A 13,202-nucleotide genomic window follows, 5' to 3' on the forward strand; every position below is an offset into this window, starting at 1 on the left:
TGCAACAGCAGGGAGTTATTCTAGCACAGATGCAAGTACAGCCATCTTGGGTTCAAGAAGTTGCAGAAGCACAGAAGAAAGATGCACAAACAGCACTATGGGTGAAACAAGTACAGGAAGATCATGGTGGGAAATTCAGATTGGATAACAGTGGAGTCTTATTCTATGAAGACAGAGTTGTTGTACCATAGACAGGGGAGCTTAGACACACGATTCTGCATTCCGTTGTCTTGAATTCAAATCTTTCTGTGTTGGTAAATACTTTAAACTTTGATGATCTGTGTAAATGTGACACTTTTCACCATACAGATAATGCCGCCATACTTTGAATGCTAGAACAATAGCTGCCAGTTCTAAATCATGGGTTGGATAATTCAATTCATGTGGCTTTAACTGTCTGGAGACATAAGCTACCACCTTCCTGTCTTGCATAAGTACACATCCTAACCCAATATGAGAGGCATCACTGTAAATCTCAAAGTCTTTACCTGACACTGGCTGGGTCAACACTGGTGCTTCAGTCAACTTTTTCTTCAAAGTGTCAAAACTCTGCTGACATCTATCATCCCATTGGAATACAACTGCTTTCTTTAATAATTTTGTTAAAGGTGATGAAATGATAGAGAATCCCTTTACGAACCTTCTGTAATAATCGGCTAAACCCAGAAAACTGTGAACTTCTGTAACATTTCTGGGTGGTCTCCAATTAACAATAGCTTCAATCTTTTTAGGATCCACTCTGATACCCTCAGATGATACCACATGTCCTAAGAACGAAACTTCTTCCAGCCAAAACTCACACTTACTGAGCTTGGCATACAGCTGTTTATCCCTCAATGTCTGAAGTACAATCCGCAAATGTTTATCATGTTCAACCCTGTCTCTGGAGTAGACCAAAATGTCATCTATGAACACCACCACAAACTGATCTAAATATGAATGAAACACGCGGTTCATATATACAATGCATCCAGGTAGTACCAAGATGTATCAAGATTTGAAGAAAGGCTATTGGTGGCCGAGCATGAAAAAAAGATATCGGAAATGTTGTAACAAGATGTTTAATATATCAACAGTAAAAGTAGAACATCAACTGCCAGCTGGGTTACTTCATCCAATCACAGTGCCAACATGGAAGTGGGATCAGATCACGATGGATTTTGTTACTGGATTACCTCAGACGCAGCGGAAGCATGATGCAGTATGGGTGATCGTGGACAGATTAACTAAGTCCACACACTTTCTACCAGTTAGGATGGACTATTCTCTGGACAAGTTAGCAGACATTTATGTTAGCGAAATAGTTCGACTACATGGAGTTCCATCATCCATTATCTCTGATCGTGATCCAAGGTTTACATCGAAGTTTTGGGGTAAACTGCAGGAAGCATTAGGAACGAAATTGCATTTCAGCACTGCATTTCATCCTCAAACAGATGGCCAATCAGAGAGAGTCATTCAAATTCTAGAAGACATGATGAGATCATGTGTCATAGAATTTGAAGGCAGTTGGGACAAATATGTACCTCTCATGGAATTTGCCTACAACAACAGCTACCAATCAAGCATTAAGATGGCACCATATGAAGCATTGTATGGTAGACCATGTAAGACACCTGTGTGTTGGACAGAACTGAGTGAGAAGAAGATTTTGGGTCCAGATTTGGTTAGAGAAACAGAAGAGAAAGTGGAAATGATCAGAAAACGGCTGAAAGAAGCAAGTGATCGACAAAAGTCTTATGCTGATTTAAAGAGAAAGGATATGGAGTACTTGGTCGGTGATAAGGTATTTCTGAAAGTTTCACCATGGAAAAAGATCCTAAGGTTTGGACGAAAGGGTAAGCTTAGCCCTAGGTTCATTGGTCCATACGAGATTGTTGAACGTGTAGGACCATTAGCCTATCGCCTAGCGTTACCTTCAACCTTAGATCAGATTCATAATGTCTTTCACGTATCAATGTTAAGGAGATACAGATCAGACCCATCACATGTGTTATCAGCAGAAGAGATTGAAATTCAGCCGGATCTCACCTATGAAGAAGAACCAGTTCAGATCTTAGCTAGAGAAATTAAAGAATTACGGAACAAGAAAATAGCATTGGTAAAAGTTCTTTGGAGGAATCATAAGACAGAAGAAGCAACTTGGGAATCTGAAGACACCATACGACAACAGTATCCGCAATTGTTCAACAGGTAAACTTCGGGACGAAGTTTTTATTTAGGAGGGGAGAATTGTGACATCCTACCGAGTCGAGTCTTAGCACTGAGTCGAGTCATTTCATAAAGTCGAGTTGAGTCGGGCCAAACCAAACCCGGTTGGGGTAGAATGGGATTATAAGTGGACTTACTTGAGTGAGAGAAAAAGATCAAAGCATATGGGTGAGGATTTATTTGCATTAAAAGACCAAGCTTGGGTCTTAAGTAGTAACCTGTTGACAATTGAGGTACCATTTAGGAAGTTTCACATAAAAATTCATTGATATTTTGATGGCCTACCCGTAATAACCATTTCACTTTTTCATTTTCATCTTTATCTTCATCTTCTTCATCTCCTTCCTTTCTCCATCCATTTTCATGGTAGTCAAGCCTTAACTTCAACTTCTCTTCTATCCAAGTAAGTAAACCTTCTTGAAGTTCATAATTGAATCATTTGGTGCTAGTTTTAGAATATTCATAAGAATTCTTATTTATAGGTGAAGTGAGTTCAAAGGTAGTAGAAAAAGGAAGGTAAAGAAGAGCTCAAGCTTTTTGGAGTAAAGGTTTGATATCTCTTTTCATTTATCATTTTCTTTGCATGAGAAATTGTGTGGTGTGTTGCTAATGAGACAATATTGCTTCATGTTGAGTGGGAGGACTGGCAATGGTGAGAAAACAGGGGAGGAATTGAATAAATGAAGTAAATAGTGAGTTTATGCTGAAACAGGGGAGTTACTGGTACTGGAAATTTTACCAGTAACTTCATCTTGATTTTGACCCCATTAAATGATGGAATTAGGAAGTGTCATAGATGAGTTATTTGTTACTTTATGTGTTAGCTTTACATGGGTTTTTGAATAATCCAAATCGGAGTTGTATATTGAGAGATATGACCAAAAGAGTACAGACTGTGCAGGCTGAAAAACGCGACTCGTGCGCGCGAATTGCATGACGAGCTCGCGACTTTCACCTGAAACTCTCTGACTCTCATTTGGTGCTTTACGCGCTCATGACTTTGCACTGCGCGCTCGCGACTTGTGCCCGATAACTCACTGACTCTCATTTTTGCATCTCGCGCTCGCGACTTTGCAAGGCGCGCTCGCGACTTGTGTTTTCATGCACTTTTGGACTTCATTTTCTATGCAATTGCATTCCTTTGCTCAACTTGCATGCCTCCAATCATTTTAAAACAAAAATACAACATTAGAACATGTATCAAAACAACATGCAAGCATGCAAATGATGTGAAATCAAATAAACATTATGATTTATGAAGTTATGAACTATGAATATGATGTTGTGTTATATTATTGACATACCAACATTAGGCTCCATTGAGGTTAGGTAGAAACCACTTAGATAAGGCTATGTCGTGACATAGGATAGCAGATCTGCACCCCATACAGTTCGATACTCCGGCTACAGGCCGTTGAGTGGATATGATTATATATGGGCCATAACAGCCAAGCATACAGTATTCATCCAGTTTCATACAGTTTTTCTTATCACTTCGGTTTCACTATAACCTTATGGAGCCATATAGATATTTTGACATAACATTTCATGAATCATACAGTATTATAAACAGTACGAAAGATAATCAAGGTATAACGAAAGGATCATGTTATATGTGCTTATATGTTTAATTATCCATATGCATTTACATGCTTATTTCTATCTATGTATGTGCTTAATTGTTTCTTTATATGTTGAGATATCCACTGAGCTTTATTTGCTCAGCGAGTTACCTGTTTAACTCGCAGGTTTTGAGACTGGACCATAGAGAGTCAGTTTACAACTGCTGCAGTTCATCTGTAGAAGACTCAGTCTTCAGGGTAGCTACTCATTTTAATGTGTATCTTTTGTCTAGCCTTTTTATGGCATGTACAGGGCACACAGTTGGGCCCATTTCATTCTGTAAACTAGTATCATGTCTTGTAAATATTAAGTACATTATTATTGTAAACAACACATCAGCATGATATTATATTCAATATACATTATGATTTCAGCATGTCAGGCCATACAGTCAACCAGTTTGTAGCATCTCGGTTCGGTTCATTCGGGTTTACGGGTGGACCGGGAAGGGATGTTACACGACGCGATTCCGGTCGCGACTCCCCCTGCGACAGCTACTAACATTAGAGACGAACGGAAAGAGGCGAGGTTAACACTGCGGCGGGGTCGGAGCTTGCTGCGGAGAGGAAACGACGGCTAGGAGCTCCAGTGGGCTGAGCAGGAAAGGAGGAGGAGAGAAGGAGCGGAAAAGAACGCGCGGAGGAGGTGAAGGAAAGAAAAAAAAAAGATGGTTATAGAGAACAATGGGCCATTTCGGTTCGATTCGAACTGGTTTGGTTCAATTCAATTATTTGGCCCGTTTTTTGCTCGATTTGCAGGTTTTTTCACGTGGTTTTCAAAAAATTAATTTGATTTCCGGGTCCGGTTCGATTTATTTTAATTATATTAGTTAAATTCCGTAACATTTCCTCCATTTATTCAATAATAATAATAATATTAATAGTAATGATATTTGATTTTAGGATAATTAATTTATATATATTCATAATAGATTAAATTGCTGGAGTTTCATATTATTTTCTGAAAATTTTAACTGTTCTCAAACCAAAAATTCCGACAATATATTTGGACTTGGGCCCAACTTGCAAAACTTTGGGCTCAATTTAAAATTGTTTGGTGTTTATAGCCCATATAGTTGAAAATCGAGATTTTTGATTTAATAAAATTTTCAAAAGTTTCAAAAATAAAAATTCGGGGTATTTCATTATCACTATTGAAAAATCCATATATATATATATATATATATATATATATATATATATATATATATATATATATATATATATATATATATAAACAGGGTAGTTTGTGTTATAGAGAAACCAAATGTAAGTCTCTGAAATTGCCAAATGAGAGGATGACAATAATTATTTAGCACAATTGTAAGAAGATGAATTGTTTTATATTTTCTAAAGGTTCGATCAATTATTAAAAATTAAAAAACCAAAAATAGGAATAGTAGGACCAATAATTAATTTGTCAGCTAAGTTTTACAAATTTGATTGATGTGCAAGCACATTTGTCCAAGTTTGATTTTTTTTTTAATTTTCTAAAAATCAAATTACTTTTCTTTTTTTTTATATATAAAAAAAAAGTAACATAAGTAGGACATCCATACGCTTAAAATACACTAAACTAAATAAGTATAACACATTAATATTTCAAATAAATAAATAATTATTTATAATAAATTATAAATATAAAATAAAAAAATAATTAATTTCTTATTTCAATGTAATTAGTTAAATTCTTAAATTTATTTCACTATTGAAAAATACATTTATAGTGTGTGTGCATTTTTTTATGCAGGTCATACTAGAGGTGTCAAAATGAGTCATGATACGGGAACACGATTTGCCTAACACGCGAAATAAATGTGTTAGAGTTGAGATTAAACGAGTTCGTGTCATAAATAAGTCACGCATTTATAACACGAATATAAACGTATTGTGCCGGGGGTTATGCGAGTGACCCATTTATTTAAGAGTAAAGAGATAATTTTAGTATTAGATATAAATACTCTAAAACGAAAACCTATTTAAATTTTATTATTGTATTACTTTTATTTTAGTTATGAATCTTGAAGAATGAATGCATTTTATGCATGAAAATTTATTTTAAAGTACAATTGGAGTTAAATAAGTTAAAATTTAAAAATATTATAAGCATGCTAAGTGGGTTGTACACAAGTCAACGGGACCCAGTTAACATATTTATGATATTAAGTGAGTTATACAGATTGTATATAGGTTAACACGACCCATTTAATATATTTATGATATTAGGACAAATTGCGAAGTGTAAGGAGTTAGTATAATTGTAAGAAGATAAGTTGTTTTTATATTTTTAGATAAAGTCATATAAGAGGAAAAAAGAAAAGAAAACTAAACTATTATTAATAAGCAAAAACTATTTTATTTGGAAATAAGAAAAGAATATAAGGAAAAAAAATTCTGATAATTTTCTCTTCGAATTAAAAGCAAAATAAAAAAAAACTATAAAAATAAATTTGTAGAGAAAAATTAATTTTGTTTTTTTTATATCCAAAAAATTGAGTAACATAAGTAAGACATTCATACGCTTCAGACATACTGCACTAAATAAGTATAACACATTAATATTTCAAATAAATAAATAATCATTTATAATAAACCATAAACATAAAATAATAAAATTTAATTTTTTATTTCAATATAATTAGTTAAATTCTCAAAATTATTATCACTATTGAAAAATACATTAATAGCGTGTGTGCATTTTTTGATGCGAGTCCTAGGGGTGTCAAAATAGATCTGAACAATTCGCCTAACATGCGAAATAAATAGATTAAGGTTGATGTTAAACAGGTTCATGTCATAAACGAGTCATACATTTATGACACAAATATAAATGTACTGTGTCGCGGGTTGGCAGGCCGATTAGGCAAGTAACCCATTTATTTAAGAGTAAAAAGGTAATTTTAATGTTAGATATAAATACTCCAACTAAAATCTATTTAAGTTTTATTGTTGTATTACTTTTTATTTTATTTTATTATGAATCTTAAAAAATTTATATATGTATTTTATGAATCAAAATTTGTTTTAAAATACGATTGGAGTTAAATAGGTTAAGATTTAAAAATATTATAAACATATTAAGTGGATCGTATATAAGTCAACATGACCCACTTAACCTGTTTATGATATTAAGTGGATCGCACGAGTTATATATGGGTCAACATAATCCACTTAACTTATTTATGATATTAAGTGGATTAAACGTATCATGTTCATATTACCTGTCTAATTTTCGTGTCGTGTTCGTGCCGATAAATTTACACAATTATTAAATTGATCGTGTTCGCATTAACACTAATCGTGTCGTGTGTAGGGGAATCCATGTTGAACCTAACACGCCAACCCATTTTGACACCCTTAGGTCATATACCATGCATGACTTTTGCTATTATATATTTTGGTAAAAGGATTCGAATGATACTTAAGAAAACATATTTTAGCATTGTAATTTTTTTTTGACATATCTCAATGATACAATTTTATAAATCATATCATGATCATTTTATTATACTATTTATTATTTTTGAATGATATTATGAAAGATTATTTCATCTTTTACTAGGTTTTAACACTAGTTACTATATAAATATATTAACATTTCCGATAAGATAAGGATTTGATGAAAATAGAGAATAATTAAAATTTATTAGATAATTTATTTAAATTAAAGAAAAAAGAGTTGCATGATTTATGCAGACATATATAGGACAAGAATCTAGAGAATACATATAGTTTTCTCCTTTGCAGAAAACTAGCATTATGAGATATCCATGAAATTGACTTCAAACGGGGATAGGTTCAAGGAATATTCCTTTGACATAGTCTTTCAAATGCTTTGAATCAGTATATCCATCTCCATGCTTGTAACTGACATATGCTAGACGAACAAGATTAACAATTCTCATGAGGATACCCACTGATACTACTTCTTTAGACTGCATAATAAGTTGCTCGTTTACTTTCTTCCATTCATTTGTAGCTATTTTCTGGATCTCTTCCATTGCCTTCTCTTTGGAAACTCCATATTGGTTCATATAGCAATCGATGCAAGAAGCAACATGTCCTCTATTTTGCTCAGTCTGTGATTTATAAAGGCATTTTTAAGCATTTGATATGTGTTCTAAATTACTAAATTAATAAAAACAAAAAAGGTGTTAGGATTTGGTTTTTAATATAGTAAGTACCTCATGAGACATTACATCATTCACCATACGGCCAAACTCGCCTCCAGCTTGGTTGAGCTTTGGATAGGTTTTCAACCATTCGAATTCTTTAATTCCTTTGATTTCTTTTACTCCCATAAAAGAGACAGTTGCAACAAGAGGCAATCCCGAAGTCACTCCTCCGTTAAAAATATACTCATCAAATGTTGGCACTTTTCCGTCAGCCTTCCATAGAGCCTCCTGGTAATACTCTCGCACTAGTTCTTGAAACTGGATACCAACAAACAAAGATTAATTATAATTCATAAATGAATTTGATTAACTAAAGATTCTATGCAAAATAGATTACCGCTTCCCTTCCGTACTTGATGCTGTAAGACTTTCCTTCTGCCTCCAAATCTTTTTCAAATTCATTGTATGTGGTGTTGATCAATAATTTATAGATTACTTTCATGTATCCAGGAAGATGATCAATCAAGGTCATATCCCACCTAATGAAATTAAAAAAAAAAAAATGAAGAAAAGGAAAATCGCACATCATTTAATGGTGTGATCCAAATCTGTATACAATAATATATATACACACATAAAATGCACTAGTGCAATTACCTTTCAATTGCATATAAAAGACGGTCAATTTCTTCTATGGTGGCATATGCATCAATTGTGTCATCTATTAATGAGATAAACAATACAACTTTGGAAACAATCATTCTAGCCTTTGCATATTGAGGTTGAAAATACATAGAAACTGTCCAAAAGAAGATTTCCGCCATTCTATTTCTTGCATAAGGAACATTCTTAGTAATATTCAAATTTTTCCACCACCTGAAATATCATTAATTGCTAACTTATAAGTCATCTGATCATAAAATTATAAGTTCAAAACTCTAATTAGAGTTTGATTAATGAGAAATAACTCTAATTGGTAGAAAAAGATGAATTACCTTGAGAATCGACTTAATTCTTCTTGGTGTAGTAATTGTACTCTGTTAAAATCCAACTTTGCAAGCTCTAGTAGAGCTTCATTTTGATTTTCATCAACCTCGTATAAATCGATATATTTTCTTGCCTCTAGCCTTGGTATGCCTTTGTGTACAGGCTGCTCTAGGGCATTGGTTATATGCTTTGCAAAATCAGGGAATGACTCAACCGCAGAGACCTCCAAGAAAGCCTTAGTGAAAGTTAAGGCCTCATCTAAAATGGATTCATTTTAGATGAGGCCTTAGTGAAAGCTAAGGCCTCATCTAAAATGGATTCATTAGGCATGCTCAGATGTGTAGCTTCAAAAAGGCTTAGTATCCCTTTGACATCACTTAGCAGGAATTCCTTGAACTTACCATCACTATCCTTGAACTTGTTGAACACATCTAATTCACAATTCATAAAATCGAATTAGACTATCATATGTGTACTTTAATTTTGCAAAATTGTGGTATGCAGTATTGATATATCAACTTTTTTTGTTATTTATTGTATATATATTCAACAAATATTTTTATTTAAATGTAAAGAGTTGCCTACCAGAAGAGATTTTGAAACCGTGTTGTCTAAACACCCGAAATATTACCGCAACAGTGTAGAGATCATAATCATTTTCATTAAGAAAATTAGGTTGGTTATTGAAAATCTTATTTAAATTCTCTTCAATCTCGTCCTCAAAATGATATGATACGCCAAGGCGACATAGTGAGTCGATCGAGATGATTTTTTCTACTGAATCACTTGTTGACGCCGTTAACATGTCATTTTTTACCTTTTCCTTCAACAGTTGTACTTGTTTACTTAATGATTCAAATCCCTATACAAAAAATATAAAAAGTCAAGTACATATCAAAATGTATATTTGAGCATACTCAGTACGTATGAAAATGACATACCGATTGATCAAATGGAAGAGAACCAAGGCGCTCCCCCCAGACAGTAGAAGGAAAGTTGGCTAATGGACGAACTGTTGTCTCGGATTGTTTTGATGAACAAGCTTTAAGTGTTCTTCGAACTGTTGGCTTAGCTGAGGAAAAGGAAGCCAAATGAATATAGTTCTGCTTAGTACTAGGAAAGCTTAATAAGAATGGAGTACGAAGGATTTTTTTAGGGGAGTTTGCTTCAAAAATTGTAGGTTGCATTGTCATTTTTGAGAACTAAAGAGGAATAAACTTCAATTTGTTGGTTTGAAAACAAAAGGTCATGGCTGCCCTTTTATAGATGGATGCTATTTACCACGTGTTGATTTGGAAACAAAAATTCATGGCACTTGCTACGTGCTGGTTTGTAAACAAAAGGTCATGGCCCCTTTCTATACCGCCAGTAATAATTTAATGCATTTCACAGGAATCCAATTTATGTTCCATCTTTACGGAAATAAGGTTGCTAGCACTCAAATCATCAGGTTGTTATTGGTTATAATTTTACTCATGTTTCTATAAAGGGAGATAATGAATGGGCTTGTATATTGCCAGATTGTCTCCACCAGAGATTATGTGAAATAAAAATTGGAAGAGCACATGAAAATGTTGAAATTCCCTATAATTTTTAAATTATTAAAAATACAGACAGAATGAATTGATTACTGATGTCTCAAATGATTAAAATGCCTCCCCAAATAATAATTGTTTTTGATTGGCATATAAATTCTTTTGTATTATCAGAAAAAATAATTAATATTTCCTTTGTATTTTTTTCATTCCAAACATAAAACATTGGATTTCCAAATGAATTCCACAAAAATCCAATGAATTCCACAAAATTTTGTGGAATTCATTTGTTTCAAATGGGCTATCCCCATAATTTTTATTTCAGTTTAACTTTCACACTGATTAAGAAAATTTAGTTAATATAATTAAATTTTATATATATATATATATATATATATATATATATATATATATATATTTTGTCCTTATGCAATCTAATTTTAATATCCATTAAAATTAAATGATTCATATTAAATTATTCTTAAAATTAATTAAATATATGTCTGATTACATAGAGTTTTTTTAGAATATTAAAAGTTAATATTCTATTTTAATTTATATCAAGATTTAATTAATGATAATGTAGTGGTTTGACTATTATATTTGTTGATAAATAAGCATACTAAATAAAGATAAAATAATAAATTTTAAATATTATTTACTTAAAAAAAATAGGACAAAAAATAAGGGAGGAGAGTCCTACACATCTCTTTTGAGGTAGCCTTGAATTTATGAATAGGTTTCTTGTATTTTCAAATTTCAACAGTTTTGGTTCTTTTTCTTGTCAAGAATTAGTATGAAGATATTTTGACTACTGATTTTTTTTTTTTTTTTTTTTTTTTTTTTGTGTAAAGCACTTTTACTTGTGTTTTTGAAAGGACACAATTTGGTAGCATAAGTTTCAACCAGAGATTATTTGGTTGAAAGGACACAATTTGGACGCATAAGTTTCAACCAGAGATTATTAAGTTGGATTTATTGGAGAGATCTATCGGTCTGTTTTTAGTTGTTAAAGTATGTTAATTTTTTTTTTTTGGAATATTATTAATCAATTAAGAATTTTTCTGATAAAAAAAAATTGAAAGAGATCATGATAATTACAACTGTAAGTTAATAAGAATATAACATTTACATGCAGTAATTATAAGTTCATCAACGCTATGGTTGTGTTCTGCAGCAACATTATAGTTAACTTTTAGAGTTTTTGACAAAAGGAATTAACTTTTAGGATTAAGGTAGTGTTTTATAAAAAGTTAAAAGTGTCTAAATCCAGACTCCATTATCAGGAATCGTCTAATCCGGCTCGAGGTTTAGTCACAATTAAAGCTCCTCGTCCCTCTCTGCAGGTGCATTAAGTGGGAATTGAACCCGAAATCTCTCCCTATATGTCTAGCCTGCGTTGCCAGGTGAGCCATAACCCATAAGTTTTTTAGCTGATTTTAGTAGGTGATTAATTTTTTTTTTTTCAAGTCAATGTACTCAATTTTCTCGTAAATAGACATTTACCGAATAATCAAAATCTATTAGCTTATGTTTTAAGTCCAAAATTGTGCAGTATTTTTTGAAATGTTTTTGTTATTTAATTTTTTTTTTTTTTTTTTTTTTTTAGTAACATGTGCTACCAAAATTAAGACTTAGTGATCTAACTGAAAGAAATGCTAAAGTTGATTTTTTTCTGTTAATTCCAATTTAATTGAATAAGTATACACTATAAATTTTTTAAAGTATATATAACCCTGAGGTAAAAAAATATTTTAAAAATGATGATATAACACTCTACTTTTTATGCATTCTATATTTCCTGTTTTTTACAAATTTATAAGCTTTTTCTATTTCTTTTTATATAAATGTTTTTTATTTTTATCTCTTATCTCCATATAATAGTAATAAAAATTACTTTTAATATTACTTTTAAAATCGCATTGTATCATATCTCTATAAAAATAATTAACTCTCTATCTAATTTGTATTTAAAATAGATTTTCCAATGATAAAATTCAAATAGATTTAATTGTTATCCGTTAGTCTATACCAGATATTTTTCTAATTCAAACTTCTAACCTTATACGGATATATTCACTATCAGTATATATATATTCACCATCGAAAGAAGTTTTGCCATAAACTCAATCAACTTCACGATCATGCTTCTTCGATTCTTTTGCAAACGTACCAATGAGCTTCATTTGGTCCAATAGAATATCAAGAAGAGGGAGAGGTAGAGACAAGAGAGAAGTCAAATAAAGGAAATTGAAGAGAGAAAGAGAAGAATTGAATAGAGTGAGAGATCAAGCAGAGAGCTTGAGACTTTGAGCGCTACAATAGATAGAAAATTGAAATTTCTTGATGAGAGCCTAATATCAATTATTTAATATCATTATGTATTTTATCGGGTCCTTTTCTTAAATATGGTATAGTTTGTACAATTCTCAGAATTTTAACTAATTAAAATTCACATTGAATTTTTGCATTTTTATTTCAATTCATAAAACAATAACGAATAAATTTTACCAAATTATGAATTTACCAAGGAAGTATGAAAAGTTACATTAAATAAAATTATTATTAATCTAAGTACCTCGAATTTGACATTATGCCAAGATTATAAATCGATGCGCGGGTCTTCAACTAGTAAAATTTATAAAATTGAAAAAATTTTCTTAATGAATTATAACTAGTGCTGTCTGTTACTTTTCAGGTAAGTTTCTCTTTCACTTGTTTTTTGGTTGATT

The 13,202-nt window shown here is 31.9% G+C and overlaps 1 protein-coding gene across 2 annotated transcripts; it reads right to left on the bottom strand.

Moving 5' to 3' along the window:
- Window positions 1-7,615: 7,615 nt before the first annotated feature.
- On the bottom strand, window positions 7,616-10,128 carry LOC105645476 (casbene synthase, chloroplastic). Of its 2 annotated transcripts, none has more exons than XM_089724284.1 (8): window positions 9,877-10,128; window positions 9,521-9,797; window positions 9,239-9,366; window positions 8,944-9,188; window positions 8,606-8,824; window positions 8,346-8,487; window positions 8,018-8,266; window positions 7,616-7,912 (listed from the first exon to the last, which is right to left on the bottom strand). In XM_089724284.1, the coding sequence occupies exons 1-8, from the start codon at window positions 10,126-10,128 to the stop codon at window positions 7,616-7,618; spliced, it is 1,809 nt and encodes a 602-aa protein (XP_089580410.1). The 2 variants fall into 2 exon arrangements, with proteins under 2 accessions (XP_089580410.1, XP_089580412.1); XM_089724286.1 differs by having other exon boundaries at window positions 8,944-9,170; window positions 9,221-9,366.
- Window positions 10,129-13,202: the final 3,074 nt, after the last annotated feature.

Source organism: Jatropha curcas, chromosome 7 (genome assembly GCF_041381405.1).
Source record: "Jatropha curcas cultivar XTBG-Jc1 chromosome 7, XTBG_Jcur_1.0, whole genome shotgun sequence".
Lineage (NCBI taxonomy): Eukaryota > Viridiplantae > Streptophyta > Magnoliopsida > Malpighiales > Euphorbiaceae > Jatropha > Jatropha curcas.